At 38.8% G+C, this 23,615-nt stretch overlaps 1 protein-coding gene across 16 annotated transcripts in view; it reads left to right on the top strand.

The window, feature by feature from the left end:
• Positions 1-23,615, top strand: part of Itpr (Inositol 1,4,5,-trisphosphate receptor) — a 590,630-nt gene that overhangs the window by 256,617 nt on the left and 310,398 nt on the right. For all 16 annotated transcript variants that reach the window (XM_070084086.1, XM_070084085.1, XM_070084080.1 and 13 more), the window contains 3 exons: positions 688-828; positions 2,427-2,627; positions 4,543-4,664. In XM_070084086.1, coding sequence (XP_069940187.1) covers positions 688-828; positions 2,427-2,627; positions 4,543-4,664 — 464 coding nt within the window. The remainder of the gene's footprint in view (positions 1-687; positions 829-2,426; positions 2,628-4,542; positions 4,665-23,615) is intronic.

Below are 23,615 nucleotides of genomic sequence, written 5' to 3'. Positions count from 1 at the left end.
TTATCTAAACCATTTGATACCCTCATCACTTTAACTCTTATCTATGTTCACTTTCAACTTTCTGCCTTTACACATCCTCCCAAACTCGTCCACTAACCTCTGCAACTTTTCTTTAGAATCTCCCATAAGCACAGTATCATCAGCAAAAAGTAACTGTGTCAACTCCCATTTTGTATTTGATTCCCCATAATTTAATCCCACCCCTCACCCCAACACCCTAACATTTGCTTCTTCTACAACCCCATCAATAAATACATTAAACAGCCATGGTGACATTACACATCCCTGCCTAAGACCTACTTTTACAGGGAAGTAGTCTCCCTCTCTTCTACACACCCTAACCTGAACCTCATTATCCTCATACATATTTATTTTTTTTTTAACTCAGTGGCCCTCTACTGCCAGTACAGGGTGATACAAAGAAAACACATTCACTAAAATTCAATCAATTGTTTTTATGCTTATGAAATATTTTTTTTTTTTTTTTGTCTGCTAGTCAATCTTCAGGTGTATCAGGTGTGTGTTTAAGAATTATCCCTATTGTCACCTTTTTTATTCTTGTATCTCATATGGTTTTTCTATTCATAGCAATTTCTTGTTTTTCAATACTGTTGCATTGCTTAATTCTTCAGTCTTCTTATGTCTTTTTGTAATGTTTTTTATCATAGTCTTTTTAACTCCTCTCAGATTCCCTATGACAAAAAAGAAGATAAACGTATGAATGAGTTGATTGAACTAGCTCATCAGTTTCTGCAAAACTTTTGCCTTGGTGATCGGCCAAATCAAGCTCTTCTCTACAAGAGTATTGATCTCTTCCTCAATCCAGGGGTAAATAATGAACTGTATTAATGTTTTTGTGAAACTCACTGAATAGATATGCAGTGTTATGAGTTTCTTATGAATGTTAGATTTTGAAGTCTCTCACTTCCTCTTTGCAGAACAGAATTATTTAAGTTAATCTGAATGATGACCTTGTTGAGTCATAACTAATTTATTTGGCTAAGAGTAATTGCTTCATTCATGTTTTTTAATAATTTTCAAAATCTTTTTTGAGTGCATATAATTTTATGAGCTACTGATATTCAATACATTTTTTTTAATAGTGAATTAGCTTTCATATAATAAATGTTACAACTTTCACATTTTAGGGTATTCTTATTTTCACTTGAATATCTCAAAAATGTATTTTCTAGTATTTTTTTTTTTTTTATTATCACACCGGCCGATTCCCACCAAGGCAGGGTGGCCCGAAAAAGAAAAACTTTCACCATCATTCACTCCATCACTGTCTTGCCAGAAGGGTGCTTTACACTACAGTTTTTAAACTGCAACATTAACACCCATCCTTCAGAGTGCAGGCACTGTACTTCCCATCTCCAGGACTCAAGTCCGGCCTGCCGGTTTCCCTGAATCCCTTCATAAATGTTACTTTGCTCACACTCCAACAGCACGTCAAGTATTAAAAACCATTTGTCTCCATTCACTCCTATCAAACACGCTCACGCATGCCTGCTGGAAGTCCAAGCCCCTCGCACACAAAACCTCCTTTACCCCCTCCCTCCAACCCTTCCTAGGCCGACCCCTACCCCGCCTTCCTTCCACTACAGACTGATACACTCTTGAAGTCATTCTGTTTCGCTCCATTCTCTCTACATGTCCGAACCACCTCAACAACCCTTCCTCAGCCCTCTGGACAACAGTTTTGGTAATCCCGCACCTCCTCCTAACTTCCAAACTACGAATTCTCTGCATTATATTCACACCACACATTGCCCTCAGACATGACATCTCCACTGCCTCCAGCCTTCTCCTCGCTGCAACATTCATCACCCACGCTTCACACCCATATAAGAGCGTTGGTAAAACTATACTCTCATACATTCCCCTCTTTGCCTCCAAGGACAAAGTTCTTTGTCTCCACAGACTCCTAAGTGCACCACTCACTCTTTTTCCCTCATCAATTCTATGATTCACCTCATCTTTCATAGACCCATCCGCTGACACGTCCACTCCCAAATATCTGAATACGTTCACCTCCTCCATACTCTCTCCCTCCAATCTGATATTCAATCTTTCATCACCTAATCTTTTTGTTATCCTCATAACCTTACTCTTTCCTGTATTCACCTTTAATTTTCTTCTTTTGCACACCCTACCAAATTCATCCACCAATCTCTGCAACTTCTCTTCAGAATCTCCCAAGAGCACAGTGTCATCAGCAAAGAGCAGCTGTGACAACTCCCACTTTGTGTGTGATTCTTTATCTTTTAACTCCACGCCTCTTGCCAAGACCCTCGCATTTACTTCTCTTACAACCCCATCTATAAATATATTAAACAACCACGGTTGTTTAATAAATGAAAAGTACTGTTTGTGTATATATTCTAAGTTCTAAGCCTTCATTAATGCATTCTGTGTTCTTACAGCTGCTGGAAGCCAAGACGGTATGTGCTGTGTTCAAAGATAACTCGCAGTTGTGTGGTGAAGTATCAGAGCGGGTCATACAGCACTTCATTCATTGCATCGAGACTCATGGCCGGCATGTTCAGTATCTTAAGTTCCTGCAAACCATAGTCAAAGCAGAGGGACAGTTCCTTCGTCGAAGTCAGGATATGGTTATGCAGGAAGTGAGTAATGAACTATTTTGAAAGGTTTGATTATATACTTGTTTGGCATGTCCTAACATAACGGCTGATTCGTAGCTGTCTCGAGAAGAACAGACTAAAACAACACTGGCCAATAAAATTAACATTTTTATCGAGCTCAGAAATCAAATTGGTTGTTTAAAACTAACTTTGATAACAAATCTGAGGTTATTTAGTCTATGGCTCAAGATTTTTTTCAATCTTGTGATCAATATTTTGGCTATTTAACGTTGAAGAACCATATGATATATGTTAATTAACAATCATAGGTATTATGCATAGATGTAAAGTGTGGTACATGCAATGACAAAACTAATCTTTCTGAAGGTAAATTAAATATCTTTCTTTTTTAACGCACCGGCCGTATCCCACCGAAGCAGGGTGGCTCAAAAAGAAAAACAAAAGTTTTTCTATATAAATTTAGTAATATATATAGGAGAAGGGGTTACTAGCCCCTTGCTCCTGGCATTTTAGTTGCCCCTTACGACACGCATGGCTTACGGAGGAAGAATTCTGTTCCACTTCCCCATGGAGGTAAATTAAATATATGCGTAACAAAAATAGCAGAAATTTCCAATCTTACAAACATATTGACATCACAATTTTTTTTTCTTTGCTTTTTTTTAATATGATTCACCAGTGTCCAGCAGTATTTTGCCATCAATCTGATTACCAGGTATTCCTGATATCTCTTTGCCATGATGACTGTCTTGGTGAAATTGCTCACCAAGACATAGCTCAGGAATAAGCCTTGTTGCATTCTTCTGAACTTTCTACTGTTTCTTAACATGCTCTTTCAGGTGCAAGTTCCATATTAGTTCTATATACTCCAAGATTGGTCTAATGTATGTTGTTTAAAGAGCCCAAATGACTGTTGAAGTTCCTGAAGGTTACTCTTAGATTTGCCAGACAATCATTGGCTGCAGAGGTTCATTGGTTGATGTGAGCCTCTGGTGGTCTGTTGGGCATGATGCTTACCCCTTGTTCTTTCTCTTTGAGCAGTTTGCAGCCTCTGTCCCCTCTAGTCTATACCTTATTTCTTGTCTTCTTGCTCCTTCCCTAATCTGAATTCATGACTTTACATTTACTAGGGTTGAATTCAAGCAACCATTTATCTATCTGACCACTCTGGCAATTTGTCCAGATCCCTTTTGGAGCCTTTCCTTTTCTTCATCTGATTTTATTCTCAATAGTTTTATATTGACAAACAGGAATGTATCTAAATCATTCGCATCTGGAATGTCATTCACATAAATCAGAAACAGTACTGGTCCCAATACCAAACCTTGCAGAACCCCAGTCTGATGTCTTTCCTGACAATCACTCTTTGCTTTCTTTCCTTAAGGTGCTTCTTCATCCACTGGAATACTTTGCCTGTATCCACCTGAATCTCAAGTTTTTGGCCCATCCTCTTGTGGAGTACAGCATCAAACACCTTCTTGCAGTCTCTGAAATTATTCAGCCTTCCAGGAATAAAGCTTACTCAGATTACAATTAATATTCTCTTACATATATTGCACAGAATAATATGTATGAAGGGCTAGTATATTTAGTATTTTTAAGGATTTTTATACAAAGGAAAGTAGAGGGATTCTTGGCAGCCTTCTTTTAAGCTAGTCCATACTACCTGTTTGACCCCAACTCAAGATAAGTATTTGTGAAAATCTGACAATCATTGCACTGCATGTAATTAAATAAGCACATGTGTATGTGTGTGCTTGCATTCATGTTGTAATGCTTTTATCATTCTTGGAATTTATCACTGAATTTAGCAGTTTCCCTATTGATTCAAACATAAAGAAAGCCAATTAAGATAAAAATTAATTAATTTTGTGACTGCAAAAGTTTCCTGGTAGACTGACAGATTGTGTTTGATTTTTCTTTTTCTTTTTTAAAGCTGGTGAGTGCTGGCGAAGATGTGTTAGTATTCTACAATGAAAGAGGTTCTTTCAACATGTTCATAGAGATGATGAAAGCTGATCGCAATAGAATGGACTTCGATGACATCAGTCCACTCAGGTATTACTGATAACAAATCAGCTGTGCTAATTTAAGTTTTATATAGAAAGTAATTTTCAGTGTAATTATATGGTAATATTATATTCATAATGGTAATCAGACAAAATATACTGCATACTTACGCTAGAAAATGTTATGTCTGCAAGATTCTGAATTTTTCTTAGATTTTAATGTAAAATAAAATAATTAATTTTCATGGTGTTAATAGATGCAGCTATTTTTACTTTAGTTTTAATATCTTTATTAAGTGGGTAGGCTGCTGTCAGACTAAACATTATAAAAAATGATTTGTATTGACTTGGAAAAAACACAAATACTGAAATGAGGTATTTCTATGTTGACTGGAAAAAAGCCTTGATTAAAGATTAAAACACCATAAATATAAATAACAAAAAAGGCACAATGCCGTGATTGGAACGATACACAAATAACCCGCACATAAAAGAGAGAAGCTTACGACGACGTTTCGGTCTGACTTGGACCATTTACAAAGTCACACTAACCAGAAGTGGAGCAGGACGGCTATATACAGTGGACCCCCGGTTAACGATTTTAATCCGTGCAAGAGGGATAATTGTTATGCGAAATAATCGTTATGCGAATGAATTTTCCCCATAAGAAATAATGGAAATAAAATTAATCCGTGCAAGACGCCCAAAAGTATGAAAAAAATTTTTTTTTACCACATGAAATGTTAATTTTAATACACACAAACTGAAAAAGGCATGCACAATTACATGACACTTACTTTTATTGAAGATCTGGTGATGATTGATGGGATGGGAGGAGGGGAGAGCATTATCTTCTTACTGTTTAGAAGGGGAATCCCCTTCCATTAGGACTTGAGGTAGTAAGTCCTTTTCTGGGGTTACTTCCCTTCTTTTTTTAATGCCACTAGGGCCAGCTTCAGAGTCACTGGACTTCTTTCGCACAAGATATCTGTCCATAGTGGCCTGTACCTCTCGTTCCTTTATGACTTGCCTAAAGTGTTTCACAACATTGTCAGTGTAATAATCACCAGCACGGCTTGCAATAGCTGTGTGAGGGTGATTTTCATCCATGAAGGTTTGCACTTCAAGCCACTTAGCACAGATTTCCTTTATCTTTGTAGTAGGCAACTTCTTCAATTTCTCTCTCCCCTCCTCTGAACCAGTTTCCCCAGGTCTGGCCTCTTGCTCTTGAAGTTGATCTATCAGCTCATCAGTGGTTAGTTCTTCATTGTCCTCCTCCACCAACTCTTCCACATCCTCCCCACTAACCTCCAACCCCAAGGACTTTCCCAATGCCACAATGGATTCCTCAACTGGCACAGGATTCTCAGGGTTAGCCTCAAACCCTTCAAAATCCCTTTTGTCTACACATTCTGGCCACAGTTTCTTCCAAGCAGAGTTCAAGGTCCTCTTAGTCACTTCCTCCCAAGCCTTACCTATAAGGTTTACACAATTGAGGATATTAAAGTGATCTCTCCAAAACTCTCTTAGAGTCAGTTGAGTTTCTGAGGTCATTACAAAGCACCTTTCAAACAGAGCTTTTGTGTACAGTTTCTTGAAGTTGGAAATAACCTGCTGGTCCATGGGCTGCAGGAGAGGCGTGGTATTAGGAGGCAAAAACTTCACCTTAATGAAGCTCATGTCCCCATAAAGTCGCTCTGCCACGTCTGTAGGATGACCAGGGGCATTGTCTAACACCAGGAGGCACTTAAGTTCTAATTTCTTTTCAGTTAGGTAATTTTTCACATTGGGGGCAAATGCATGGTGTAACCAGTTATAGAAAAATTCCCTAGTGACCCATGCCTTACTGTTTGCCCTCCACAGCACACACAAATTATCCTTGAGGACATTCTTTTGCCTGAACGCTCTGGGAGTTTCAGAGTGATACACTAATAAAGGCTTCACTTTGCAATCACCAGTAGCATTGGCACACATCAACAAAGTAAGCCTGTCTTTCATAGGCTTATGTCCTGGGAGTGCCTTTTCCTCCTGAGTAATGTAGGTCCTGCTTGGCATTTTCTTCCAGAACAGGCCTGTTTCATCACAATTAAACACTTGTTCAGGTTTCAGTCCTTCAGTTTCTATGTACTCCTTGAATTCCTGCACATATTTTTCAGCCGCTTTGTGGTCCGAACTGGCAGCCTCACCATGCCTTATCACACTATGGATGCCACTACGCTTCTTAAATCTCTCAAACCAACCTTTGCTGGCCTTAAATTCACTCACATCATCACTAGTTGCAGGCATTTTTTTAATTAAATCCTCATGCAACTTCCTAGCCTTTTCACATATGATCGCTTGAGAGATGCTATCTCCTGCTAGCTGTTTTTCATTTATCCACACCAATAAGAGTCTCTCAACATCTTCCATCACTTGCGATCTTTGTTTCGAAAACACAGTTGAACCTTTGGCAAGAACAGCTTCCTTGATTGTCTTTCTGGTGCCCACAATAGTAGCGATGGTTGATTGGGGTTTCTTGTACAGCTTGACTAGGTCGGCTATACGCACTCCACTTTCATACTTATCAGTTATCTCTTTCTTCATTTCTATAGTAATTCTTACCCTTTGAGGTGTAGGGTTGGCACTAGAAGCTTTCTTGGGGCCCATGGTCACTTATTTTCCAGAAACAGCACCGAAAATACTGTAATAATACGAAATATTCCGAGTGTATGCTTGGATGTTACCGCGGAGGCTGGCTGGTAAACAATGGGACGGGCGGCACATGTGAGGCTGGCTGAGGGCACATTGGACGCGTCTCGGACGAAAATCGGTGAGCGGGTTTTTAATCGGTATGCGCGGCAAAAATTTTGCGATAAAAGTAATCGGTATGCGGAAAAATCGCTATGTGATGCCATCGTTATGCGGGGGTCCACTGTATAGGCAGGAAGAGGTGGTGGTAGTAGTAGTAGTACAAGAATGGTATATAATACTGACAAGATGAAATTAAGACACATGCGCAACACCCGGGCATCCCTATTGTAGACGTTTCGCCATCCAGCCAGCCACTGGATGGCGAAACGTCCACAACAAAGACAACCAGACGCTGCACATTTGTCTTAATTTCATCAGTAGTAGTAGTAGTAGAAGAGGTAGTAGTAGTGGTAGTGCTCCTCTTCCTTTGTATTTGACTGGCTCATCCTCCTTATTCCCCACTTCTAACACTACCACAACTACTACCTCTTCTACTACTACTACTACTACTACTGATGAAATTAAGACAAATATGCGGCGTCTGGTTGTCTTTGTCGTGGACGTTTCGCCATCCAGTGGCTGGCTGGATGGCGAAACGTCTACGATAGGGGTGCCCGGGTGTTGCGCATGTGTCTTAATTTCAACTTTTCGGTATTATATACCATTCTTGTACTACTGCTACTACTACCACCACCTCTTCCTGCCTGTATATAGCCGTCCTGCTCCACTTCTGGTTAGTGTGACTTTGTAAATGGTCCAAGTCAGACCGAAACATCGTCGTAAGCTTCTCTCTTTTATGTGCAGGTTATTTGTGTACCATAAATACATATGCGTGTTGTAAAATTCAACTAAAATGCCGGGAACAGTGGGCTAGTAACCCCTTTTCCTGTAATGATTACCAAAAAGAATAAGAAGAAAATTGTCAAAGTGGGATGTCTGAATGTGCGTGGATGTTGTGCAAATGATAAGAAAGAGATGATTGTGGATGTTATGAATGACAAGAAGCTGGATGTCCTGGCGTTAGGTGAAACCAAGCTGAAGGGGGTGGGAGAGTTTCAGTGGTGAGAAATAAATGGGATTAGGTCAGGGGTTTCAAATAGAGTTAGAACTGAAGGATAAGCAATGGCAGGAAAAGAGGAAGTATAAATGTATTAATTCAAGGATTATGTGGAGTAAAATAAAGGTTGGATGTGAAAAGTGGGTTATAGTAAGCGTATATGCACCTGGAGAAGAGAGTAGTGTAGAGGAGAGAGAGAGATTTTGGGAAATGTTGAGTGAATGCTTGGGGAGTTTTGAACCAAGTGTGAGAGTATTTGTGGTTGGAGATTTCAATGCTAAAGTGGGTAAAAATGTTGTGGAGGGTGTAGTAGGTAAATTTGGGGTGCCAGGGGTAAATGAAAATGGGGAGCCTTTAATTGAGCTATGTGTAGAAAGAGGTTTGATAATAAGTAATACATATTTTATGAAAAAGAGGATTAAATATACAAGGTATGATGTAGCATGTAATGAAAGTAGTTTGTTAGATTATGTATTGGTGGATAAAAGGTTAATGGGTAGGCTCCAGGATGTACATGTTTATAGAGGGGCAACTGATATATCGGATCATTATTTAGTTGTAGCTACAGTTAGAGTAAGAGGTAGATAGGGCAAGAGGAAAATGGCAACATGAAGTAAGAGAGAGGTGAAAGTGTATGAACTAAGGGAGGAGGAAGTTTGGGTGAGATATAAGCAACTATTGACAGAAAGGTGGGCTGGTGCAAGTATGAGTAGTGGGGGGGCTGAGGAGGGTTGGAATAGTTTAAAAAATGCAGTATTAGAATGTGGGGCAGAGGTTTGTGGTTATACGAGGGTGGGTGCAGTAGGAAAGAGTAGTGATTGGTGGAATGATGAAGTAAAGGGTGTGATAAAAGAGAAAAAGGTAGCGTATGAGAGGTTTTTACAAAGCAGAAGTGTTATAAGAAGAGCACAGTATATGGAGAGTAAAAGAAAGGTGAAGAGAGTGCAAAAGGAGAGCAGATGATAGAGTGCTAGAGGCACTGAAATTTTAATGAAAATAAGAAAAAATTTTGGAGTGAGTTAAACAAGTTAAGAAAGCCTGGGAAACAAATGGATTTGTCAGTAAAAAACAGAGTAGAGGAGTTAGTAGATGGGGAGATGGAGGTATTGGGTAGATGGCGGGAATGTGTTGAGGAACTTTCAAATGTCGACGAAGAAAGGGAGGTGGTAATTTCATGCATTGGCCAAGGAGGAATTCCATCTTTTAGGAGTGAAGAAGTGCAGGATGTGAGTGTGGGGGAGGTGTGTGAGGCATTACGTAGAATGAAAAGGGGGTAAAGCAGCTGGAACTGACGGGCTCATGACATAAATGTTAACCCTTTGACTGTCGCGGCCGTATATATACGTTTGCGAGGTACCGTGTTTGACGTATATATACTCATAAATTCTAGCGGCTTCAAATCAGGCAGGAGAAAGCTAGTAGGCCCACATGTGAGAGAATGGGTCTGTGTGGTCAGTGTGCACCACATAAAAAAAATCCTGGAGCACGCAGTGCATAATGAGAAAAAAAAAACTCCGACCGTTTTTTTTAATTAAAATGCCGACTTTGTGGTCTATTTTCGTATAGTATTTGTGGTTGTATTCTCGTTTTCTTGGTCTCATTTGATAGAATGGAAACTATATTATAGAAATGGAGGTGATTTTGATTAATTTTACTATAAAAAGAACCTGGAAATGGAGCACAAAGTACAGGAAATGTTTGATTTTTGCCGATGTTCAAAAGTGAACAAATGATGTCATTGTCCAATAAATGTCCAAATAGCCATTCTAATACGCAGTCATGAATGGGTTGATGTAATTTTTACAATTATTACAGTATTGCAGTAGTCTGCATAACAGTAAATCTTCTATTTTTTGTTTGAATAAAATTTCAAAATAAAAAGCAAGAGTAATATCACAGTGACCTGGAGACATGACTGATGAACAAAGAAAATGTTATTTTAGAGCCAGGAATGTCTGCATTGTTCATTCTGGACCTTATTTTGAAATTGTCGTATTTTTTAATTTTCGTGAAATTGGCCAAATTGCAAATTTCTGACCATGTTATTGGGTAGTTGAAATCGGTAAATGGGCAGTTTCTTGTACTCAATCGATAGAAAAAATAGAGTTCTGAAGAAATAGTTATGAGTTTGGTTGACTGGAATAACGGAATTAGCCGAAAATAGGGCTCAAAGTGGGCGAAATTGCCGATTTTTAAATATCGCCGAAGTCGCTAACTTCGCGAGAGCGTAATTCCGTCAGTTTTCCATCAAATTTCGTTTTTTTGGTGTCTTTACAATCGGGAAAAGATTCTCTATCATTTCATAAGAAAAAATAATTTTTTTTTTTCGAATATTTTGCGACACCAGAAGCAACTTCAGGATTTGGCCCTTCGACAGTCAAAGGGTTAAAAGCAGGGGGTGATATAGTGTTAGAGTGGTTGGTATTTTTGTTTAATGTATGAAAGAGGGGAAGGTACCTAGGGATTGGCAGAGAGCATGTATAGTTCCTTTATATAAAGGGGTGGGGGACAAAAGAGATTGTAAAATTTAGAGAGGAATTAGTTTACTGAGTATACCAGGAAAAGTATATGGTAGGGTTATTATTGAAAGAATTAAAGGTAAGACAGAGAGTAGGATTGCAGATGAGCAAGGAGCTTTTAGAGTGGGTAGGGGATGTGAAGATCAAGTGTTTACATTGAAGCATATATGTGAACAGTATTTAGATGAAGGTAGGGAAATTTTCATTGCATTTATGGATTTAGAAAAGGCATATGATAGAGTGGATAGGGGAGCAATGTGGCAGATGTTGCAAGTATATGGAATAGGTGGTAAGTTACTAAATGCTGTAAAGAGTTTTTTGATACTGAGGCTCGGTTTAGGGTGTGTAGAAGAGAGGGAGACTACTTTCTGGTAAAAGTAGGTCTTAGACAGGGATGTGTAATGTCACCATGGTTGTTTAAGCCTTAAACTGTCCAAATGTAGATCTATGTTTTTTCAACATTTGAAAGTATGTAAAAAAATGTAATCTATTTTTTTTTTTACTACTGAAAATGTGTAAAAAAAACTTCAATCAATATTTTTTTTTTGTTATATTTGAAAATATGTAAAAAAAAGGTAGATCTACTTTTGGAGTACTACGCATGTGAACGTAGATCTCTTTGGACAGTTTAAGGGGTAATATATTTATAGATGGGGTGTTCGGGAGAGGGGTGGGATTAAATTACGGGGAATCAAATACAAAATGGGAATTGACACAGTCACTTTTTGCTGATGATACTGTGCATATGGGAGATTCTAAAGAAAAATTACAAAGGTTAGTGGACAAGTTTGGGAGTATGTGTAAAGGTAGAAAGTTGAAAGTGAACATAGAAAAGGGTAGGGTGATGAGGGTATCAAATGATATAGATAAAGAAAAATTGGATATCAAATTGGGGAGGAAGAGTATAGAAGCGAACGTTTTCAGATATTTGGGAGTTGATGTGTTGGCGGATGGATTTATGAAGGATGAGGTTAATCATAGAATTGATGAGGGAAAAAAGGTGAGTGGTGCATTGAGGTATATGTGGAGACAAAAAACATTATCTATAAAGGCAAAGAAAGGAATGTATGAAAGTATAGTAGTACCAACACTCTTATATGGGTGTGAAGCTTGGGTTGTAAATGCTGCAGTGAGGAGACCGTTGGAGGCAGTGATGTCCTGTCTAAGGGCAATGTGTGGTGTAAATATTATGCAGAAAATTCGGAGTGTGGAAATAAGGAGAAGGTGTGGAGTTAATGAAAATATTAGTCAGAGGGCTGAAAAGGGGTTGTTGAGGTGGTTTGGTCATTCAGAGAGAATGGATCAAAGTAGAAAGACATGGAGAGTGTATAAATCTGTAGGGGAAGGAAGGCAGGGTAGGGGTCGTCCTCAAAAAGGTTGGAAGGAAGGGGTAAAGGAGGTTTTCTGGGCGAGGGGCTTGGACTTCCAGCAACCATGCGTGAGTGTGTTCGATAGGAGTGAATGGAGACGAATAGTATTTGGGACCTGACGAGCTCTTGGAGTGTGAGCAGGGTAATATTTAGTGAAGGGATTCAGGGAAATCGATTATGTTTATATAGCCAGACTTGAGTCCTGGAAATGGGAAGTACAGTGCCTGCATTCTAAAGGAGGGGTTCGGGTATGTGTTTTCTTTGTATCACCCTGTACTGGCAGTAGAGGGCCACCGAGTTAAAAAAAATAAATATATATGAGTATAATGAGGTTCAAGTTAGGATTTGTAGGAGAGAGGGAGATTACTTCCCGGTAAAAGTAGGTCTCTGGCAGAGATGTGTAATGTCCCCATGGTTGTTTAACCCTTAAAATGTACAAACGTAGATCTACGCTTTTTCAACATTTGAAGGTATGTAAAAAAAGTAGATCTTCTTTTCTTTTTTTACATTTAAAAAAGTGTAAAAAACTTTGATCTACTTTTTTTTTTTTGTTATATTTGAAAATATGTAAAAGAAACATACATCTACTTTTGGACCACCACACATGTGAACGTAGATCTGCTTGGACATTTTAAGGGTTAATATATTTATTGATGGGGTTGTAGAAGAAGCAGATGTTAGGGTGTTGGGGAGAGGGGTGGGATTAAATTATGGGGAATCAAATACAAAATAGGAGTTGACACAATTACATTTTGCTGATGATATTGTGCTTACGGGAGATTCTAAAGAAAAGTTGCAAAGGTTAGTGGACGAGTTTGGGAGGATATGTAAAGGCAGAAAGTTGAAAGTGAACATAGATAAGAGTAAAGTGATGAGGGTATCAAACATTTTAGATAAAGAAAAATTGGATATCACATTGGAGAGAGGGAGTATGGAAGAAGTGAATGTTTTCAGATACATGGGAGTTGACTTGTCAGTGGAAAGGTTTATGAAGGATGAGGTTAACCATAGAAATGATGAAGGAAAAAAGGTGAGTGGTGCACTGAGGTATCTGTGGAGACAAAAAACATTATCCAAGGAGGCAAAGAAAGGAATGTATGAAAGTATAGTGGTACCAACACTCTTATATGGGTGTGAAGCTTGGGTTGTAAATGCTGCAGCAAGGAGGCAGTTGGAGGCAGTGGAGATGTCCTGTCTAAGGGCAATGTGTGGTGTAAATATTATACAGAAAATTCGAAGTGTGGAAATTAGGAGAAGGTGTGGGGATGGAGGAGGGGTTGTTGAAGAGTGGTTGTTGAGGTGGTTTGGTCATTCAGAGAGAATGGATCAAAGTAGAATGACATGGAAAGCGTATAGATATGTAGGGGAAGGAAGGCGGGGTATGGGTCGTCCTCAAAAAGGTTAGAGGCAGGGGGCAAAGGAGGTTTTGTGGGTGAGGGGCTTGGACTTCCAGAAAGCATGCGTGAGCGTGTTTGATAGGAGTGAATGGAGACAAATGGTTTTTAATACTTGACGTGCTGTTGGAGTGTGAGCAAAGTAACATTTATGAAGGGGTTCAGGGAAACCGGCAGGCCGGACTTGAGTCCTGGAGATGGGAAGTACAGTGCCTGCACTCTGAAGGAGGGGTGTTAATGTTGCAGTTTAAAAACTGTAGTGTAAAGCACCCTTCTGGCAAGACAATGATGGAGTGAATGATGGTGAAAGTTTTTCTTTTTCGGGCCACCCTGCCTTGGTGGGAATCGGCCAGTGTGATAATAATAATAAATATATGTATATATATGTATATATATATATGTATATATATATATATATATATATGTATATATATATATATATATATATATATATATATATATATATATATATATATATATATATATATATATATATATATATATATATATATATATATATATATATATATATATATATATACATATATATATATGTATATATATATGTATATATATATTTTATAGGTAGTAGGTTGGTAGACAGCAACCACCCAGGGAGGTACTACCGTCCTGCCAGGTTAGTGTAAAACGAAGCCTGTGATTGTTTTACATGATGGTAGGATTGCTGATGTCTTTTGTCTGTCTCATAAATATGCAAGATTACAGGCATGTCTTGCTACTTCTACTTACACTTAGGTCACACTACACATACATGTACACATTTATTTATACACACTCATCTGAGTTTTCTTTGATTTTATCTTAATTGTTCTTGGTCTTATTAATTTTCCTTTTATATCCATGGGGAAGTGGAATAAGAATCTTTCCTCCGTAAGCCATGCGTGTTGTAAAAGTCAACTAAAATGCCGGGAACAATGGGCTAGTAACCCCTTTTCCTGTAAAGATTACTAAAAAGAATAAGAAGAAGAAAATTGTCAAAGTGGGAAGTCTGAATGTGCGTGGATGTTGTGCAGATGATAAGAAAGAGATGATTGTGGATGTTATGAATGAGAAGAAGCTGGATGTCCTGGCTTTAAGTGAAACAAAGCTGAAGGGGGTGGGAGAGTTTCAGTGGACAGGAATAAATGGGATTAGGTCAGGGGTTTCAAATAGAGTTAGAGCTAAAGAAGGAGTAGCAATAATGTTGAAGGATAAGCTATGGCAGGAAAAGAGAGACTATAAATGTATTAATTCAAGGATTATGTGGAGTAAAATAAAGATTGGATGTGAAAAGTGGGTTATAATAAGCGTGTATGCACCTGGAGAAGAGAGAAGTGTAGAGGAGAGAGAGAGATTTTGGGAAATGTTGAGTGAATGCGTGGGGAGTTTTGAATCAAGTGTGAGAGTAATGGTGGTTGGGGATTTCAATGCTAAAGTGGGTAAAAATGTTATGGAAGGAGTAGTAGGTAAATTTGGGGTGCCAGGGGTAAATGTAAATGGGGAGCCTTTAATTGAGCTATGTGTAGAAACAAATTTGGTAATAAGTAATACATATTTTATGAAAAAGAGGATAAATAAATATACAAGGTATGATGTAGCACGTAATGAAAGTAGTTTATTAGATTATGTATACTACTCAGACCAACTAGAATGTATCACTAATACTTGCACAAGGGATGAACATGGGGAATATATAATAGCCAAATTCAAATCCAAACACCTACAAAAACCTCTCACATTGATAAACATTTACAGAGTTCCACAGTCAAACATTAGCCAATTTAGTCAAAACCTAGGAAGTATGATAACTGATGCACGCATGAACAAAGATCACTTACTACTCTCAGGTGACTTCAATATAAATCTCCTGCAAGACCAGGACCCACACGTTACTGAATTCACAAACACAATGAGTAACTGTATGTTGCTACCAACAGTAACAAAACCTACAAGAGTTACAGAGACTAGTGTTTCCCTACTTGACCACATCTGGACCAACACCATATCCCCTTTAAAATCAGGCATAATTACAGATAATACCACAGACCACTACCCTACTTTTCTCATAACAACTCTTGGCAAATTACCCCAAGACACTACTAAAGTCACCTTCAGACTTCACAATGAGGCAGCCATTAATAACTTCACAACAGCAGTAGCAAACATTGACTGGCACACTGAGCTAGAAATCTATACAGATATTGACGAATGTATTAATAATTTTCTAAAAAAGACCCAATACCTCTATAACAAGCACTGCCCTAAAAAAACTAAACAGATGACAGCAAAGAGACTGAACAGTCCCTGGTTAACACCCAGCATTCTCAAATCCATAAATACAAAACACCAATATGAAAAACAGTACAGAATGGGTCACATAACCAGAGACCAAACAAAACGTTACTCGTCAATCCTAACCAGCCTGATAAGAAGGGCAAAAAAATTGTATTATGAGAACAGATTATCCAACTTACGAGGTGATATAAAAAAGACCTGGAAAACCCTATCAGAAATTCTAGGAACAAAAAAGATATCACGAAATAGCGAAATAAAATTAGCAAAATCAGATGAACCCCAACTCCCACCAACAGAAACAGCAAACAGACTCAATGACTTCTTCTCCACTATAGGACAAAACCTTGCCAATAAAATCCCAAGCTCAGATACCCCACCAAATGACTACCTCACTGGCAACTACCCGAACACACTGTTCCTAGCTCCGACTAACCCATACGAAGTCTCCCTTATTATCAACACGCTAAAAAACAAGGCAGGAGATTTAAATACCTTACCACCCTTTATATACAAAAAAGTGTCACAAGTGCTATCACCAATCATTGCAACACTCTTTAACAAATCCATTGAATCCTCCACCTTCCCCACAGTACTCAAAATAGCAAGGGTCACCCCGATCCACAAAGGAGGAGACCAAACAGAGTTGAATAACTATAGGCCAATATCCAACTTACACCCTCTCTCAAAAATCTTCGAAAAATTAATTCATAAACGAATCTACTCCTACCTTATCTCCCAAAACATACTCAACCCCTGCCAATTTGGATTCAGGCCAAATAAAAATACTAATGATGCTATTATACACATGCTAGAACATATATACACTGCAATAGAGAAAAAAGAAGTCCCACTGGGGATCTTCATTGACTTACGTAAAGCTTTTGATACAGTTAACCATGACTTGCTCCACGTAAAATTGTCACACTATGGTATAAGAGGGCACTCCCTCAACTACCTCAAGTCATACCTCAGCAACAGAAGCCAATATGTGTATGCAAATGGGGCAAACTCTTCTGCACAACCAATTACAGTTGGTGTCCCACAGGGAAGTGTCCTTGGCCCTCTTCTCTTTCTCCTATACATAAATGACCTACCAAATGCTTCGCAATTACTCAAACCCACACTATTTGCAGATGACACTACATACGTCTTCTCCCACCCAAGCCCAGTCACGCTAGCCAATACTGTAAATACAGAATTACAGAAAATATCTACCTGGATGAGGACTAAAAAACTTACACTAAACATTGACAAAACCTACTTCATTCAGTTTGGTAACAGAGCTACAGATGTCCCTCTTAACATAATGATAAACGGATCACCTATCACAAAGCTAACAGAGGGAAAATTCTTAGGAATCCACCTTGATAATAGACTCAAATTTCATACACATATACAACAAATTTCTAAGAAAATTTCCAAGACTGTAGGCATACTATCAAAGATACGGTACTATGCTCCACAGTCAGCCCTCCTGGCCCTCTATCACTCTCTTATTTACCCCTATCTCACCTATGGAATTTGTGCATGGGGCTCAACAACAAGTAACCATCTCAGACCACTAATTACCCAACAAAAGGCTGCAGTTAGAATGATAACAAATTCTCACTATAGGCAGCACACTCCACCAATATTCAATACACTAAACCTATTCACCATACAAAACATTCATACTTATTACTGCACCTATTACATACATAGAACACTTAACTCTGATATTAACCCTCCCCTCAAACATCTCCTTGCCAACCTCAACAGAACACATGACCATAACACAAGGCACAGATCACTCTTTGATGTTCCTCGTGTCCATCTCACACTATGCAAAAACTCAATGCACATAAAAGGCCCTAAAATCTGGAACTCATTACCTGTAAATATAAAAGAAACACTACCTGTTTATAAATTCAAGTCTCTTCTCAAAGATCACTTACTCACCCAAAACCAAATAAATACTGAATAACTGAACCTTATAAATTGTATATCTTAAATGTTTCTCACAATTATATCACATAAATGTTAAACCTAAAACCCAATCTAACTTTATTATTTTTTAAATACACTACCTAACAGAATACTCCATTCTACTGAATGTACAACAATGCATACAACCATATGACCTGTCTTTGTAATACTCACTTGGGCTTTATAGTAATCTGTTTACATTAAAGTTTTATCACCGATGTCATCATTGCTTAGTTAATCTTAAGTTAATTTTAAGCCAGCCCGTAATGCTATGCATAGTATAAGTGGCTTTGGCATGCTGCTCTTATCTGTATTTTTTGTACCTCTGTATGTGTGCACAAATTTTTAAATAAATAAATAAATAAATAAAATAAATATTGGTGGATAAAAGGTTGATGGGTAGGCTCCAGGATGTACATGTTTATAGAGGGGCAACTGATATATCGGATCATTATTTAGTTGTAGCTACAGTTAGAGTAAGAGGTAGATGGGAAAAGAGGAAGGTGGCAACAACAAGTAAGAGGGAGGTGAAAGTGTATAAACTAAGGGAGGAGGAAGTTCGGGTGAGATATAAGCGACTATTGGCAGAAAGGTGGGCTAGTGCAAAGATGAGTAGTGGGGGGGTTGAAGAGGGTTGGAATAGTTTTAAAAATGCAGTATTAGAATGTGGGGCAGAAGTTTGTGGTTATAGGAGGGTGGGGGCAGGAGGAAAGAGGAGTGATTGGTGGAATGATGAAGTAAAGGGTGTGATAAAAGAGAAAAAGGTAGCTTATGAGAGGTTTTTACAAAGCAGAAGTGTTATAAGAAGAGCAGAGTATATGGAGAGTAAAAGAAAGGTAAAGAGAGTGGTGAGAGAGTGCAAAAGGAGAGCAGATGATAGAGTGGGAGAGGCACTGTCAAGAAATTTTAATGAAAATAAGAAAAAATTTTGGAGTGAGTTAAACAAGTTAAGAAAGCCTAGGGAAAATATGGATTTGTCAGTTAAAAACAGAGTAGGGGAGTTAGTAGATGGGGAGATGGAGGTATTGGGTAGATGGCGAGAATATTTTGAGGAACTTTTAAATGTTAAGGAAGAAACAGAGGCAGTAATTTCATGCACTGGTCAGGGAGGTATACCATCTTTTAGGAGTGAAGAAGAGCAGAATGTAAGTGTGGGGGAGGTACGTGAGGCATTACGTAAAATGAAAGGGGGTAAAGCAGCTGGAACTGATGGGATCATGACAGAAATGTTAAAAGCAGGGGGGGATATAGTGTTGGAGTGGTTGGTACTTTTGTTTAATAAATGTATGAAAGATGGGAAGGTACCTAGGGATTGGCAGAGAGCATGTATAGTCCCTTTATATAAAGGGAAAGGGGACAAACGAGACTGTAAAAATTATAGAGGAATATGCTTACTGAGTATACCAGGAAAAGTGTACGGTAGGGTTATAATTGAAAGAATTTAGAGGTAAGACAGAATGTAGGATTGCGGATGAGCAAGGAGGTTTTAGAGTGGGTAGGGGATGTGTAGATCAGGTGTTTACATTGAAGCATATATGTGAACAGTATTTAGATAAAGATAGGGAAGTTTTTATTGCATTTATGGATTTACAAAAGGCATATGATAGAGTGGATAGAGGAGCAATGTGGCTGATGTTGCAAATACAGTGGACCCCTGGTTAATGAACTTTTTTCATTCCAGTAGTATGTTCAGGTGCCAGTACTGACCGAATTTTTTCCCATAAGGAATATTGTGAAGTAGATTAGTCCATTTCAGACCCCCAAACATACACGTACAAACGCACTTACATAAATACACTTACATAATTGGTCACATTTGGAGGTGATCGTTAAGCGGGGGTCCACTGTATATGGAATAGGTGGTAAGTTATTAAATGCTGTAAAGAGTTTTTATGAGGATAGTGAGGCTCAGGTTAGGGTGTGTAGAAGAGAGGGAGACTTCTTCCCGGTAAAAGTAGGTCTTAGACAGGGATGTGTAATGTCACCATGGTTGTTTAATATATTTATAGATGGGGTTGTAAAGGAAGTAAATGCTAGGGTGTTTGGGAGAGGGGTGGGATTAAATTATGGGGAATCAAATTCAAAATGGGAATTGACACAGTTACTTTTTGCTGATGATACTGTGCTTATGGGAGATTCTAAAGAAAAATTGCAAAGGTTAGTGGATGAGTTTGGGAATGTGTGTAAAGGTAGAAAGTTGAAAGTGAACATAGAAAAGAGTAAGGTGATGAGGGTGTCAAATGATTTGGATAAAGAAAAATTGGATATCAAATTGGGGAGGAGTATGGAAGAAGTGAATGTTTTCAGATACTTGGGAGTTGACGTGTCGGCGGATGGATTTATGAAGGATGAGGTTAATCATAGAATTGATCAGGGAAAAAAAGTGAGTGGTGCGTTGAGGTATATGTGGAGTCAAAAAACGTTATCTATGGAGGCAAAGAAGGGTATGTATGAAAGTATAGTAGTACCAACACTCTTATATGGGTGTGAAGCTTGGGTGGTAAATGCAGCAGCGAGGAGACGGTTGGAGGCAGTGGAGATGTCCTGTTTAAGGGCAATGTGTGGTGTAAATATTATGCAGAAAATTCGGAGTGTGGAAATTAGGAGAAGGTGTGGAGTTAATAAAAGTATTAGTCAGAGGGCAGAGGAGGGGTTGTTGAGGTGGTTTGGTTATTTAGAGAGAATGGATCAAAGTAGAATGACATGGAAAGCATATAAATCTATAGGGGAAGGAAGGCGGGGTAGGGGTCGTCCTCGAAAGGGTTGGAGAGAGGGGGTAAAGGAGGTTTTGTGGGTAAGGGGCTTGGACTTCCAGCAAGCGTGCGTGAGCGTGTTAGATAGGAGTGAATGGAGACGAATGGTACTTGGGACCTGACGATCTGTTGGAGTGTGAGCAGGGTAATATTTAGTGAAGGGATTCAGGGAAACCGGTTATTTTCATATAGTCGGACTTGAGTCCTGGAAATGGGAAGTACAATGCCTGCACTTTAAAGGAGGGGTTTGGGATATTGGCAGTTTGGAGGGATATGTTGTGTATCTTTATATGTGTATGCTTCTAGACTGTTGTATTCTGAGCACCTCTGCAAAAACAGTGATAATGTGCGAGTGTGGTGAAAGTGTTGAATGATGATGAAAGTATTTTCTTTTTGGGGATTTTCTTTCTTTTTTTGGGTCACCCTGCCTCGGTGGGAGACGGCCGACTTGTTGAAAAAAAAAAAATGTATATATATATATATACATATATATATATATATATATATATATATATATATATATATATATTTTTTTTTTTTTAACAAGTCGGTCGTCTCTCACCGAGGCAGGGTGACCCAAAAAAAAGAAAGAAAATCCCCAAAAAGAAAATACTTTCATCATCATTCAACACTTTCACCACACTCACACATTATCACTGCTTTTGCAGAGGTGCTCAGGATGCAACAGTTTAGAAGCATATATGTATAAAGATACACAACATATCCCTCCAAACTGCCAATATCCCAACCCCCTCCTTTAAAGTGCAGGCATTGTACTTCCCATTTCCACGACTCAAGTCTGACTATATGAAAATAACCGGTTTCCCTGAATCCCTTCACTAAATATTACCCTGCTCACACTCCAACAGATCGTCAGGTCCCAAGTATCATTCGTCTCCATTCACTCCTATCTAACACGCTCATGCACGCTTGCTGGAAGTCCAAGCCCCTCGCCCACAAAACCTCCTTTACCCCCTCTTTCCAACCCTTTCGAGGACGACCCCTACCCCTCTTTCCTTCCCCTATAGATTTATATGCTTTCCATGTCATTCTACTTTGATCCATTCTCTCTAAATGACCAAACCACCTCAACAACCCCTCTTCTGCCCTCTGACTAATGCTTTTATTAACTCCACACCTTCTCCTAATTTCCACACTCCGAATTTTCTGCATAATATTTACACCACACATTGCCCTTAGACAGGACATCTCCACTGCCTCCAACCATCTCCTCGCTGCTGCATTTACCCCCCAAGCTTCACATCCATATAAGAGTGTTGGTACTACTATACTTTCATACATTCCCTTCTTTGCCTCCATAGATAACGTTTTTTGACTCCACATATACCTCAATGCACCACTCACCTTTTTTCCCTCATCAATTCTATGATTAACCTCATCCTTCATAAATCCATCCGCCGACACGTCAACTCCCAAGTATCTGAAAACATTCACTTCTTCCATACTCCTCCTCCCCAATGTGATATCCAATTTTTCTTTATCTAAATCATTTGATATCCTCATCACCTTACTCTTTTCTATGTTCACTTTCAACTTTCTACCTTTACACACATTCTCAAACTCATCCACTAACCTTTGCAATTTTTCTTTAGAATCTCCCATAAGCACAGTATCATCAGCAAAAAGTAACTATCTCAATTCCCATTTTGAATTTGATTCCCCATAATTTAATCCCACCCCTCTCCCGAACACCCTAGCATTTACTTCTTTTACAACCCCATCTATAAATATATTAAACAACCATGGTGACATTACACATCCCTGTCTAAGACCTACTTTTACCGGGAAGTATTCTCCCTCTCTTCTACACACCCTAACCTGAGCCTCACTATCCTCATAAAAGCTCTTTACAGCATTTTGTAACTTACCACCTATTCCATAAACTTGCAACATCTGCCACATTGCTCCTCTATCCACTCTATCATATGCCTTTTCTAAATCCATAAATGCAATAAAAACTTCCCTACCTTTATCTAAATACTGTTCACATATATGCTTCAATGTAAACACTTGATCTACACATCCCCTACCCACTCTGAAGCCTCCTTGCTCATCCGCAATTCTACATTCTGTCTTACCTCTAATTCTTTCAATTATAACTCTACCGTATACTTTTCCTGGTATACTCAGTAAACTTATTCCTCTATAATTTTTACAATCTCTTTTGTCCCTTTTCCCTTTATATAAAGGGACTATACATGCTCTCCGCCAATCCCTAGGTACCTTCCCCTCTTTCATACATTTATTAAACAAAAGTACCAACCACTCCAACACTATATCCCCCCCTGCTTTTAACATTTCTGTCATGATCCCATCAGTTCCAGCTGCTTTACCCCCTTTCATTCTACGTAATGCCTCACGTACCTCCACCACACTTACATTCTGCTCTTCTTCACTCCTAAAAGATGGTATACCTCCCTGGCCAGTGCATGAAATTACCGCCTCCCTTTCTTCCTCAACATTTAAAAGTTCCTCAAAATATTCTCGCCATCTACCTAATACCTCCCTCTCCCCATCTACTAACTCCCCTACTCTGTTTTTAACGGACAAATCCATACTTTCCCTAGGCTTTCTTAACTTGTTTAACTCACTCCAAAATTTTTTCTTATTTTCATTAAAATTTCTTGGCAGTGCCTCTCCCACTCTTTCATCTGCTCTCCTTTTGCACTCTCTCACCACTCTCTTCACCTTTCTTTTACTCTCCATATACTCTGCTCTTCTTATAACACTTCTGCTTTGTAAAAACCTCTCGTAAGCTACCTTTTTCTCTTTTATCACACCCTTTACTTCATCATTCCACCAATCACTCCTCTTTCCTCCTGCCCCCACCCTCCTATAACCACAAACTTCTGCCCCACATTCTAATACTGCATTTTTAAAACTATTCCAACCCTCT

This window comes from Cherax quadricarinatus, chromosome 11 (assembly GCF_038502225.1).
Source record: "Cherax quadricarinatus isolate ZL_2023a chromosome 11, ASM3850222v1, whole genome shotgun sequence".
Classification (NCBI taxonomy): Eukaryota; Metazoa; Arthropoda; class Malacostraca; order Decapoda; family Parastacidae; genus Cherax; species Cherax quadricarinatus.
This window is presented reverse-complemented; position numbering and strand designations above follow the sequence as displayed.